The 11,044-nt window shown below is 43.2% G+C and overlaps 4 protein-coding genes across 4 annotated transcripts; 2 read left to right on the top strand and 2 right to left on the bottom strand.

Annotated features, from left to right (window-relative positions):
- Window positions 1-286: 286 nt before the first annotated feature.
- On the top strand, window positions 287-1,086 carry obst-G (obstructor-G). Its single transcript, XM_017236917.3, has one exon. It carries the CDS (start codon window positions 326-328, stop codon window positions 1,079-1,081), a length of 756 nt encoding a protein of 251 aa, XP_017092406.3. The 5' UTR covers window positions 287-325; the 3' UTR covers window positions 1,082-1,086.
- Window positions 1,087-1,620: 534 nt separating this feature from the next.
- On the bottom strand, window positions 1,621-4,284 carry LOC108122360 (chitin-binding domain protein cbd-1). Its single transcript, XM_017236924.3, has 2 exons — window positions 4,239-4,284; window positions 1,621-4,179 (listed from the first exon to the last, which is right to left on the bottom strand). The coding sequence occupies exons 1-2, from the start codon at window positions 4,279-4,281 to the stop codon at window positions 1,643-1,645; spliced, it is 2,580 nt and encodes an 859-aa protein (XP_017092413.2). The 5' UTR covers window positions 4,282-4,284; the 3' UTR covers window positions 1,621-1,642.
- Window positions 4,285-5,024: 740 nt separating this feature from the next.
- LOC108122362 (chondroitin proteoglycan-2) lies at window positions 5,025-6,841 on the bottom strand. Its single transcript, XM_017236926.3, has 2 exons — window positions 6,558-6,841; window positions 5,025-6,486 (listed from the first exon to the last, which is right to left on the bottom strand). The coding sequence occupies exons 1-2, from the start codon at window positions 6,577-6,579 to the stop codon at window positions 5,039-5,041; spliced, it is 1,470 nt and encodes a 489-aa protein (XP_017092415.2). The 5' UTR covers window positions 6,580-6,841; the 3' UTR covers window positions 5,025-5,038.
- A 2,465-nt stretch (window positions 6,842-9,306) lies between these two features.
- On the top strand, window positions 9,307-10,478 carry LOC108122364 (peritrophin-48). The gene is made up of 2 exons (XM_017236927.3): window positions 9,307-9,390; window positions 9,447-10,478. The coding sequence occupies exons 1-2, from the start codon at window positions 9,309-9,311 to the stop codon at window positions 10,460-10,462; spliced, it is 1,098 nt and encodes a 365-aa protein (XP_017092416.2). The 5' UTR covers window positions 9,307-9,308; the 3' UTR covers window positions 10,463-10,478.
- Window positions 10,479-11,044: the final 566 nt, after the last annotated feature.

The raw sequence follows: 11,044 nt of genomic DNA, 5'->3' as shown, positions 1-11,044 counted from the left end.
TCGCGCAAGATTCAATCAAATTTTGAACACTACATCATATTTGAGAATCATGCAAATGTCCTATCTAAGGCATAGTCTATAAAAGCGATGTTCCATGAATGGAAAGTTTCAGTTCGATTGTACTCCCGATAGCAGCAGACAAAATGAAGCTCCTTGGATTTCTTTGGATAATTGTTCTCTTTCAAACAGGCTCCCAGGCTCTTTTGCAAGTAGGTAATGCTTATCTTCTTGGTCATAAACCAAAATATTAAGTGTATTCCAATTAAAGGATGGATTCACCTTTAAAACATCCATTTGCGATGGTAAAAACGGAGGACTTCTACCCATGTTTGGAACCTGCAAGGCATATTACGTGTGTGTAGATGGAAAGGCGGTGATTGGATCCTGCGACGAGGATATGTTGTTTAATCCATTGACCCTTCACTGTGATGATGCCAGAAAAGTGGATTGTATTTTTGACGCAAAGCAAATTGAAAAGGACGACAGTTCGAGTTCGGAGAGTGATGAGGACGACGATTATGATGAAGAAGTGACACCTCCTCCAGCTACCACCACTACTACCAAACGTCCAAAGCAACAGCGACCTCTGAATCAGAATACAGGACTCTCGGATGTATCAAATAGAATCTGTGCTGCCAAGAAGGATGGAGTCATGCTCTCCAAGAAGAACTCCTGCGGAGAGTACTATGTCTGCAAGTCCAGGAAGCCTCAACTACGTTCCTGTCCCGGTCAGCAGCAATTCAGTCCCACTCGCCGAAGGTGTATGAAGGCTTCAGATGCAAAGTGTGTAGTTTCTGGGCAGGATCGATTGGATGGTCCTCCCATCACAGGAGGACTCTGTGCCGAGGAAAAGGAGAACTCCCTGGCTGCCCACCAAAGTGATTGCGGCAAGTTTTTACTTTGCAGCAATATGATGTTTCTGGTAATGGACTGTCCCACTGGCCTGCATTTCAATGTGGCGACTTCGCGTTGCGATTACCCGAAAATAGCTCAATGCCAGGCGAAAAATGCCAAAAAGGTAACCAAGAGCAATAAAAAGTCGAAACAGAGTGGCCGAAAGCCCAAGTCTCGACATTTGTAACTCATTCTGTGCAAAATCAGAAATAAAACTCCGTATATTGTTAAAAACGTAGTTGCAATTACTTTTTCTTGGTTAAGTTCTGGGTATTAGGTTAGGTGATAATTGAACTTACCATGTGAATAAATGCCCTAATTGTCCAGAAGAACAAGGTAAGTTGTAAATTATTTAAGAACTGCAAACTTTACGTTTAAAGTAAACCTCTTTAAAAAATGCATTTAAAAGAGGTTAATACACAAGATGGAAAGCTTTATAAAGATGTCGGGTCTTGTCAAGACAATTTTGACAGTCAAGATACCAGCGCAGACTTTAAATTGGAACGTGAGATGAATTTTGTTCGTTTATATAATTAATTGTCCCAATTTTAATAAATAAATAGTATAACTGACTTAATTAATCTGCGTTTTTATTTAAAATGTGTTCGTACTCTCGAATAAAACAAACAAAAATTTTGAATGCGAAAATAAACTATTTCAATTCCCATTTTTTAATTTCTCCAATTAGCTTCCAAGTCTCAAATTAAAAAATACGATTTTGCGATGCTCACAAAGTTTATTTAGGCTTTTAACATTCTACATTATCGGGCCAATCGCAGACCTTCTGTGTCGGATTGAAAACAAGACCGGCAGAACAGGTGAAGTTCACCTCGCATTCGCACTGGCAGACGACATAGGAAGAGCTACACGTCTTGGCGGAGGTCTTTACGGCGAACATAACTCCGTCGCGTTGACCAATACAGTCTCCGTGGCTCTCACAGTAGGTACCAGAGGGACCAGCAATCGGGGGCGGTGCTCCATCCTCGCAACCGACAACCCACGGAAAGTCACACTCCTTCGTCACATTATTGTATTGGAGGTTGCTGGGACAGTTCTGTTGGAACAGCTTGCCATCGACGCACTGGATGAAGGCCGAGCAGTTATTGGCGACCGGAAGACTGGGAGCATTTGGATTCTCGCAGCATTCAGGGTCACAGTCTTTCGGAATGCACACATTGTTCACGTCCATCTCGCACCTCTCGACAGTTGCGTTGAAGAACTGTGATGCGGAGCACTTGCGGGCCACGAAATTACCGTTGATACATTGCAGATATCCAGCACAGTCCGCCGGGTTTACCTTTACCTCGTACTCCGTGCAGGAGGGTACCACAATGCACTCGCCGTTGTCTGTTTCACAGCGGTTGGTTTGGTTGTTGAAGTAGAGTCCGCTGGCGCAGGACTGGACCACATACTTTCCGCCGGCGCAGATTTTGTATTTGGTACAGTCGCTTGGCACGGATCCTGTCGTGCCCTCAGTGCAGTTTACGCAAACGCCCAATTCGTCGATGATGCAAGCCCCAATAGTTTCGTTGAAGTACGATCCAGCGACACACTCACGACTGACCCAGCTGCCGTTGGAGCAGACATAGTACCCAGCACAGTTGGTGTAATCGATTTCGAGATCCCCATTGTTGCACGTCTGGTTTCCGTTGCACTGACCATCGTCCTTCTCGCACTTCTTAATGCCCGCGTTCCAATAATCTCCGGAGTCACAGCTCTTAACCACATACTTCCCGTTGGTACAAATTTTAAACTTGGTACAGTCCGAGGGATAGGCTTCAAGATCTCCATCAGTGCAGTTCACGCAAACGCCCAATTCGTCGACGATGCAAGCCCCAATAGTATCGTTGAAGTACGATCCAGCGACACACTCACGACTGACCCAGCTGCCGTTGGAGCAGACATAGTACCCAGCACAGTTGGTGTAATCGATTTCCAGATCCCCATTGTTGCACGTCTGGTTTCCGTTGCACTGACCATCGTCCTTCTCGCACTTCTTAATGCCCGCGTTCCAATAATCTCCGGAGTCACAGCTCTTAACCACATACTTCCCGTTGGTACAAATTTTAAACTTGGTACAGTCCGAGGGATAGGCTTCAAGATCTCCATCAGTGCAGTTCACGCAAACGCCCAATTCGTCGACGATGCAAGCCCCAATAGTATCGTTGAAGTACGATCCAGCGACACACTCACGACTGACCCAGCTGCCGTTGGAGCAGACATAGTACCCAGCACAGTTGGTGTAATCGATTTCCAGATCCCCATTGTTGCACGTCTGGTTTCCGTTGCACTGACCATCGTCCTTCTCGCACTTTTTAGAGCCCGAGTTCCAATAGTCGCCAGATCCACAGCTCTTAACCACATACTTCCCGTTGGTACAAATTTTAAACTTGGTACAGTCCGCGGGATAGGCTTGGAGATCTCCATCAGTACAGTTCAGGCAAAAGCCCCATTCGTCTATGATGCAAATGTTGAGGGTTGCGTTGAAATAGGCTCCATCGGCACACAGGCGACTGACCCAGCTACCATTGGAGCACACTTCGTACCCAGCGCAATCCTTAGCATCCTCTTGAATGTCACCTTCGGTGCATGTTTGGTTTCCGTTGCACTGACCATTGTCCTCCTCACAGTCGTTTATAGCCGAGTTATAGTACTCTCCGATCGGGCAGGACTTGGAGACATACTTTCCGTTGACACAAACTTGAAACTTGGCGCAGTCGTTCTGATCGGCCTTCTGGCTGCCTTCAACGCAGTTGACGCACACTCCACACGTATCCAAGACACACTTATTGAGGGTGCTGTTGAAGTAATCCCCAGAGTCACAGGTCTGGTTCACGTAGGACCCATTAACACACTCCAGATACCCGGCGCAATCTTCAGGGTTTGGGTTAACCTCGCCATCCACACAGGTGGGTGGCTTGCACTGGCCTTTGTCCAAATCACATTTTTGGTCATCGGAGTTCCAGTAGTATCCATTATCGCACGACATGGAAACCAGCTCGCCGTGACAGCAGACAAAGTACTTGGTACAGTCATCCTCGTCCACCTCAGTCTCCCCATCCACACAGGGCGTCGGGGGCCGGCACTCTCCATTGTCGACTTGGCAGAGGGCTGATTCCGGATCCCAATAGGTTTCGTTCGGGCAGGTCTTGGATACAAATTCTCCACTGCAGCACACCAGGTACTTGGTGCAATCGTCTACGTCTATTTTGGTTTCTCCATCCTTGCAGCACTCTGCATTCAGCGATCCCACGAACAGGGACAACACAAGGCACACGTAAATCACTGAAAAATCACCCAAGGATCAGTATCCGTCGAATCCAGGTTTGGTGTTAGCTCCTTACCATTCTGACCATTTCGCAACAGAGCCATCTTGGCACTCCGCATATCGAATGCTCACTGAGGGGCCTTGGGAACATTATGGGCTTTTATATTTAGCATCAATTAAAATAATGAAATTTCTTTTCCTGCTCCACAGCATGTGCCGGTTTCGATAAAGAGGAACCATCTCCGATATTATCAGCATATATTTTCAGTAGTTATAGATGCGATAGAGATAGTTACTATTTATAAAAATGGGTAGCCAAGAGAGAATCCATAGAATCATTATTGTGGAAAGGGAAATACCTTTGTTCCACTTCCTTTCTCGGCTAACTTTAATCAGTCTTTAGGCTTAAAGATTGCCATAAAAATTTTTATGTATGGTACTTTTTAGAGCTAGAAGTTCTATCCCAAGCTTATATCTTTTTCTTCGAAGAAATTTCAAGGTAAACGTGCCAAATTGTGTCCTAATAGTAGCATTTTAATCAAACTAATGAACATTTGTAGAGCAAAAGATAAATACCAGAGGGACGCCTTGAACAATCACCGTGATCTTGAGAATTCGCATCAAAAAAATAGAAAATCAAACTCAAGGTTATATAGAAGAATATGAAGTTTAAGCCCTAATTTCGAAAAAAATCTAATTTCTTGTCATACTAATGGCCACACAAGGGTAATCGTTGGACCTATGCCACTCTTATTTTTCGATAGCCCACAGGTGGACTGTGCCCGAGGTAAGACTGATTAAAAATGATTTATTAACCACGAATTTCATTAAGAGATTAGACCATATCCCAGTTGCTTGGACAAAGATATACTTTATTTATAGAGTACAGGTGACATTGCTCTCGTAGTTGCAAGTCTTCTTTGTCTGGTCCCAGTAAAGGCCCACAGGACAGGACATTTCCACCTCGCATTCGCACTGGCAGACGACATAGCCATTGCAGCTGGTGGTGGAATTCAAATAGGTTCCCTCGGGCTGGCCCAAACACCGGCCGTTGCTTTCGCAGGCGGTGCCCGAGGGTCCGGCAGTTGGACCCGAGGGCGGAGTGTACTCCCACTTGCATTCCACATTTTGGGGATAGTTGCAGATTTCAAAAGTCGAGTCGTAGATCAGATTGTTGGGACAATATTGCTCCACGGCGCAGTTGTAATTACACTTGTAGAACATATTGCACTTGCCCTCGACGGGAAAGAGTTTTCCCTCCGGCTGACCCTGGCAGACTGTGACGTCAGTGGTGTTGCAGGCCACTTCCGGAACATAGTTCGCAGGATAATCGCACTGATCTGAAGTGGCGTTGTAGACGAGGTTGTCGGGACACAGAACCTTTAAAGCCCCACTGGCTGAATCATCATCCGTTGGGAAATCGCATACCTGAGCTTCTTCGTTGAACTTTAACTCATCCGGGCAGGTCATTGCAATAGGACACTGGCATTGGCACACGAAAAATCCGTTCGATTCGGAGTCAGCAAACATCGCTCCATCCTTCTGGCGATAACATACGCCATGATTGGAGCAGGTCGTTCCCGAGGGCCCCTCTATCTCGTCTGATGCATCCGCGGTAGGAGTACAATCCACATTCCACCAATTGTCGCACTCATTGGATTCGGGATTGAAGTATGTGTTGGCAGGACACGTTTGTTCCACGGCGCACCCATTGCTGCACTGGTAATAACGGACACAAATGCCGGGAATATCAATAAAAGACCCGGTTTTTTGGTTCGCGCAGACAGGATTAGAGCTGGCACAGTAGGTGGGCGCCACCTGACTAGGACTTGGTGTCGTGTTTGAGGCATTAGTGGTATCATCGAAGTCTGAAGTGGAATCTGTGGAGTCAGTAGAACCAGTGGAGTCTGTGGAGTCAGAGGAATCAGTGGAATCTGTAGGTTCTGTCTCCGGAACTTTGGTCGTCGTTGTAGCCGGATCGCAGTCCTCTGTCACAGCAGTGGTTTCTTCATTGGCATCGATGGAATCGCTGCATTCTTCGGCACAACAGTCGCAGGAACACTGGTCAGCCGGCCCGGCAAAGGCGGCCAGTCCAAGGCAGTTGGCACGCCACTGGAAATCGCACTCGCCCAGCTCCCGATTGAAATGGAGGCCGCGGGGACAGCTACCAATTGTGGAGACCTCTCCATTTTGGCAAACCACAAACCGGGCACAGTGGGTGGCCAAGGGGAGGCGGGATCCGTTCTCCAAGTTAAGACACACATTTGCTAATTGGGCCGCCGCCACCTGCAGGCCTCCAGCCACCAGCAAGAGTGTCCAAATAGCTGAAAGGTAATCCAACGGACGACTGGTTTAGCAATAGCTGATATAGGTTCTGGCATTCCCCATCTCTCACCTCTGGAATCGATTTTTGGCATTGGGCCGCGATTAGGTTTGTAGTTGTTCGAAATTTGCGAACGACTAAGTGGCAGGCCGTGCAGAGTAGCACCATTTAACTGGCTTCGAGTGGCCCAAATCAGTAGTCGAATCTTCTGATAATACCAATCACCGTATCTAACTCTCGATTAGTTCAGTAACTGATTTGTTCGCGCCCCCCGATATCGCAGGTGTAATTATGTGTGCATGTCTGGAGTTCGGGCCGGGATTCGTGGCCCTTATCTCAACCACAACCGATTCAAATATTTTGGCGCAAACTGGCGGATTCCCAACTATTGAATGGGTACCGGCGTCTACCTAATTTATGGGAACGATAAGCACAACAAGAAAGCCTAATCATTCACATCGCTTTATTGACACTTGAAATTAAATGACGTTTATTGTCGCTCAAAATGAAGTGTCACAAGTGTGTATTTTTCAAGCGGATGCCATCGATAAAGGAGAAAACGAGCAATAGGATGCTCGACCTGACAATACCAATAAAGCCAACACTTTACAAAAATATTTAAAACCAAATAGAAACATGATTTATTGGGAAGATATGCCTTGGAAGCTTTGAAAATAAAATTATAAATATTCAACTGAAAGGGCGGACGTATCAGTTTTGATAAGTTTGATAAGATAGTTACCTTAAAACTGATAATATAATCATATAGACTGCTTGTCTGGCAGGGTATGCAACTGTCGGAGGTGTTCTAGTGGAGTATCTTTTATTTTTAATTCACTATCGAAGAGTGGAGGTGTGTCTAAGAGTACACTTCTTAAATTCCAGGAATTGCACACAATCACGCCGATAAGAAACCGATTCTGTGCAGTTCATGAAAGTAGAAAATAGCACAAATTTAGTAGCGAAAATTAATGGCAAAATTTAGGTTTTTCTTGTCATTTCACTATGTTCCGTCCGTGGAGTTCCGTCTTCAAACCCCCATTTGTACGTATTTCCCATTTATCAAAGAATTGCGATTGACGTTTGACAAGTACTGTTATGGGCCAAGTTAGAAAAGAACCCAAAACACCTTAGAGAAGACTGCGGTGAGAGGCTTCCTTCTCCGCGAGCTGGCATGAAACCCAAGACAATGCAATTCTAATTATTCAAATGCGAGCCAAGTACGCTTGAATTAAATTACCAAACTTGGGGAAACCTAATTGAAAGAAAGAAGAGCAACAGTTGTCTGTACTAAGACCTAGAAAGGCTTAGGCTCTTCGGTGTCCATTACACTTCACGCATCGCCCTAGCCATGTACCCATAAGGAGCAACAAAAGACAGGCCAGCGGAAATATGAGTGGCTCTTCCATCGCACATACACTCTCACAGCTAATTAATATACACATCGACGGGTGTACGGGGCTCTGGCAACTGTCTATTATAAAAATCTTCTCAGGTGTAACAGGTTTCTCAGATTTAAACTGAGGTCGCGCCTTCGGGGTATACAGTCATCAACGGCACTCGCCTCGGAACTGATCGTAAAAGCGGCTTTCAGCCGGTAGATTGGAACTACCAGGACCTACACTGACAGGATTAGCTAGCCAGGATAATTCGAATCAAAGAACTGAGATCGATTGGTGCATAGATATCAAGGAGATCCGATCATTTCAATTCTAGCACCATTCGAAATCAGTGCTTTTGATAAGAACCACTCAACCGATAAAGTGTTTTGTGTGTGTTTTTCTACAAATCAGTAATGGACAAAAAAACGTGTGACAATCAATAAAGAGTGTTTCCATAAATATATAATATATAAACATATTATAAAGTCACAAATGCCAGCCGGCAACCTTATTGCCGAATGAAGCCCTCAAAGTGCAAGCATTCCTCTGACCGAGTCTTTCGTCGCCGATCGGAATAAGTCAACAACATTTGCTTAGTCACCCCTGGAAATATTTTTCTTATCGTCTTCGAAAAGACAACAGTCCCAAGTTTTTTTTACTTTAAGCTTGGGTTTTCCTTGATTTAAAGTTCTATGTGTCTCTTTATTTGACATGAGTTTGGCTTCTACTAACCTATAGCTTTCAATTCAATAAATTAAGAAGCTTATCAGGTTTCGAAACGAAGGACATGGTTTTGTTTACCAAACCTGTAGTAATTGGAAATTAATAGTATTCTTATCTGAACAGAAAGTTATAAATAACTTGGCACCTGATTGATTTTTAAAATTAAAGTAAACATTAATAACCAGGTCGACATGAATAATACCTTGCCAATGGATATAAAGCTAAACTACAATATATAATTATTATGTTCGTTTTTATAAAGAATCAATGTTTAATTAAAACGTTCCTTTCTTTTTTTATCAACTTCAATGCATAAATATTTAACTATATTAAGTTTATATTTTAAACTTAGGGTATTATTATTCTCAATATTGGTTTCTTCCAAAAGATTCAATTAAAAACTATAACCTGGAGTACTTATCAATTAGGTAGCAGTCTAGGGAGACTCCATTTACACTTCCTAACAAAAAATATATCTTTATAATATGTTTCATAGTTGCTTGTATTCCATAGGCACTGTAACAATGAAAACTTTACATGTTATTTTGTTATTATTATATATATATTTTATTTTTTTTTATTTAAAAGAAAAAGTTACTCAATGTTGGTAACAATACCAAATTAAAAGACACTGATCTCTCTTTATGACTAGCACCTAATCTTATCTATTTTTTGGATGTGGTAAATTAATGTCATCCAAATTGGAAAAATCTGCAACATGTATTTCTATAAAAGGCGCACCTGGCCTCGCCAGAAAGTTAGTGTTACTAAAACTGTGGAGACTATTTTCAAAATGCGAGGTGATACTGAGTAAAATAATCTATCAAGAATTGAAAATAATAAAGTCTATTTTCAGGTCTGTATATTTCATGGCTTGTACACAGTCTGGTGCTGACTGTGATGGTACACCTAAGCACCCAAACGGAGCACCTGAACTCCACCCTGGACATTTGTCGCCTTTTCCCGGATGGCACAAAGATTCGAAAACCCGGCGGCTGTACCGAGTATATTGAGTGTAAAAACTATGCACGGAGCACCGTAACCGCTTGTTCTGGAAAAACTCCCTACTTTAAGCTTAAATCTCAAAGTTGCGAAAATGCCTATGATGGTACTTACTGCGATGCACCATGCACCACAAAAACCCAGGGTTACATTGGAGATTCCATCAATTGCGCCAATTGGCACTTGTGCGAAGGAAAGAAACCGATGGCCACGGGAACCTGCCCCACTGGCCAGTACTTTGACAAGGTAACGAGTGCATGTGTCTATCCGAAGGACACCGTCTGCGTAGCCACCTATGAGCTGTGCGATGTTGCGCCTTTGAACGTGCTGTTCCGTGACGAGAACAACTGCAACAAATACTTTAGCTGCGACAAGGACTTCAAACTGCAGACTCACACCTGTGATGCTGGAAAGTACTTCAACGTGGCCACTAGCACCTGTGTCGCCAAGAAGGACGTCGTATGCGAGAACCATCCGGTGCCCGATGACGTCTGTGGCACCAAGAAGTTGGCCTTCCGAAACAAGTTTGTCTCCGATCAGTCCACTTGCAGAGGATACTTCTACTGTCGGGATCTGGGCTCCGGAATACCGGATACAAATCCCGCTTTTCTCCAGTGCGGCGAGGATTATTTCTTTAACCAGGAGCGGCAGGCATGCATACCTCGAGAGGATCAGAAGTGTTCCCAGGATCGCTGTGACGGCCGGGAGGATGGTGTATTTGAGATTGCTGAAACTCGCGGATGCCACGACTATTATGTGTGCCAAGATGGCCGTGAAAGTGAAACAAAATCCTGCGAAGACAAGTACTTTGATGTAGCGACCCAGAAGTGCACTGATACCGTCAAAACATACGGGGCCTGCAGTGCTTAATGTTAAAAAGAAAATATTTAGAAAAAAACATTCATTGAGTTAATAAAATAAATAAAATCTTTGAAACTGCAAATCAAAGTTTAGACAAATTTTTAATTTTAATTTTTATTTTTAAATTTTTAATTTAATTTTTAATTCTATCTTATTTTTTGTTCGTAGTTCCAAAGCTTAAACTTTATTTTCTCAAAGAAACGTAAAAAAAACTTAGGCAACAAAAAGAATATATTTTTAAATTATGTTTTTGGTTTTACCAAAAATCAAAAGAAGGTTATATTGAGGGGATTTGGATTTAGTTTGATTGAGAAAACTAAATATAGTTTTTGTCATTACTTTCATGTTTTTGCCATGGCGCCATTGCGCCATCTGTTGGTCAAGATAGAAAGGTTGCTTGTCATTTAAGGAGCTTTGTTCAAGCTTTTTCTTAAAAATAACGAACATTATGCTTCATCGGTATAAGAACCCAACTCAACTCAAGTCAACTTTTAATATCTTAAAAAACATATATTTTAGTCAAATTGAAAATTTCTAATCAAGTCTAACCTTTTAAAATAAACTTTAATAAAAAAACTTAACTAAAAAACA

This window comes from Drosophila bipectinata, chromosome 3L (genome assembly GCF_030179905.1).
Source record: "Drosophila bipectinata strain 14024-0381.07 chromosome 3L, DbipHiC1v2, whole genome shotgun sequence".
Taxonomy (NCBI): domain Eukaryota; kingdom Metazoa; phylum Arthropoda; class Insecta; order Diptera; family Drosophilidae; genus Drosophila; species Drosophila bipectinata.
This window is presented reverse-complemented; position numbering and strand designations above follow the sequence as displayed.

Excerpts from the sequence above, each read along its gene's own strand:
- LOC108122360 (XM_017236924.3), bottom strand. The coding sequence starts at position 4,281 with ATGCGGAGTGCCAAGATGGCTCTGTTGCGAAATGGTCAGAATG. Across the intron at positions 4,180-4,238 it reads GTTGCGAAATGGTCAGAATG|TGATTTACGTGTGCCTTGTG; the intron begins GTAAGGAGCTAA and ends GTGATTTTTCAG.
- LOC108122362 (XM_017236926.3), bottom strand. The coding sequence starts at position 6,579 with ATGCCAAAAATCGATTCCAGAG. Across the intron at positions 6,487-6,557 it reads GCCAAAAATCGATTCCAGAG|CTATTTGGACACTCTTGCTG; the intron begins GTGAGAGATGGG and ends ATTACCTTTCAG.
- LOC108122364 (XM_017236927.3), top strand. The coding sequence starts at position 9,309 with ATGTATTTCTATAAAAGGCGCACCTGGCCTCGCCAGAAAGTTAGTGTT. Across the intron at positions 9,391-9,446 it reads GACTATTTTCAAAATGCGAG|GTCTGTATATTTCATGGCTT; the intron begins GTGATACTGAGT and ends GTCTATTTTCAG.
- obst-G (XM_017236917.3), top strand. The coding sequence starts at position 326 with ATGTTTGGAACCTGCAAGGCATATTACGTGTGTGTAGATGGAAAGGCG.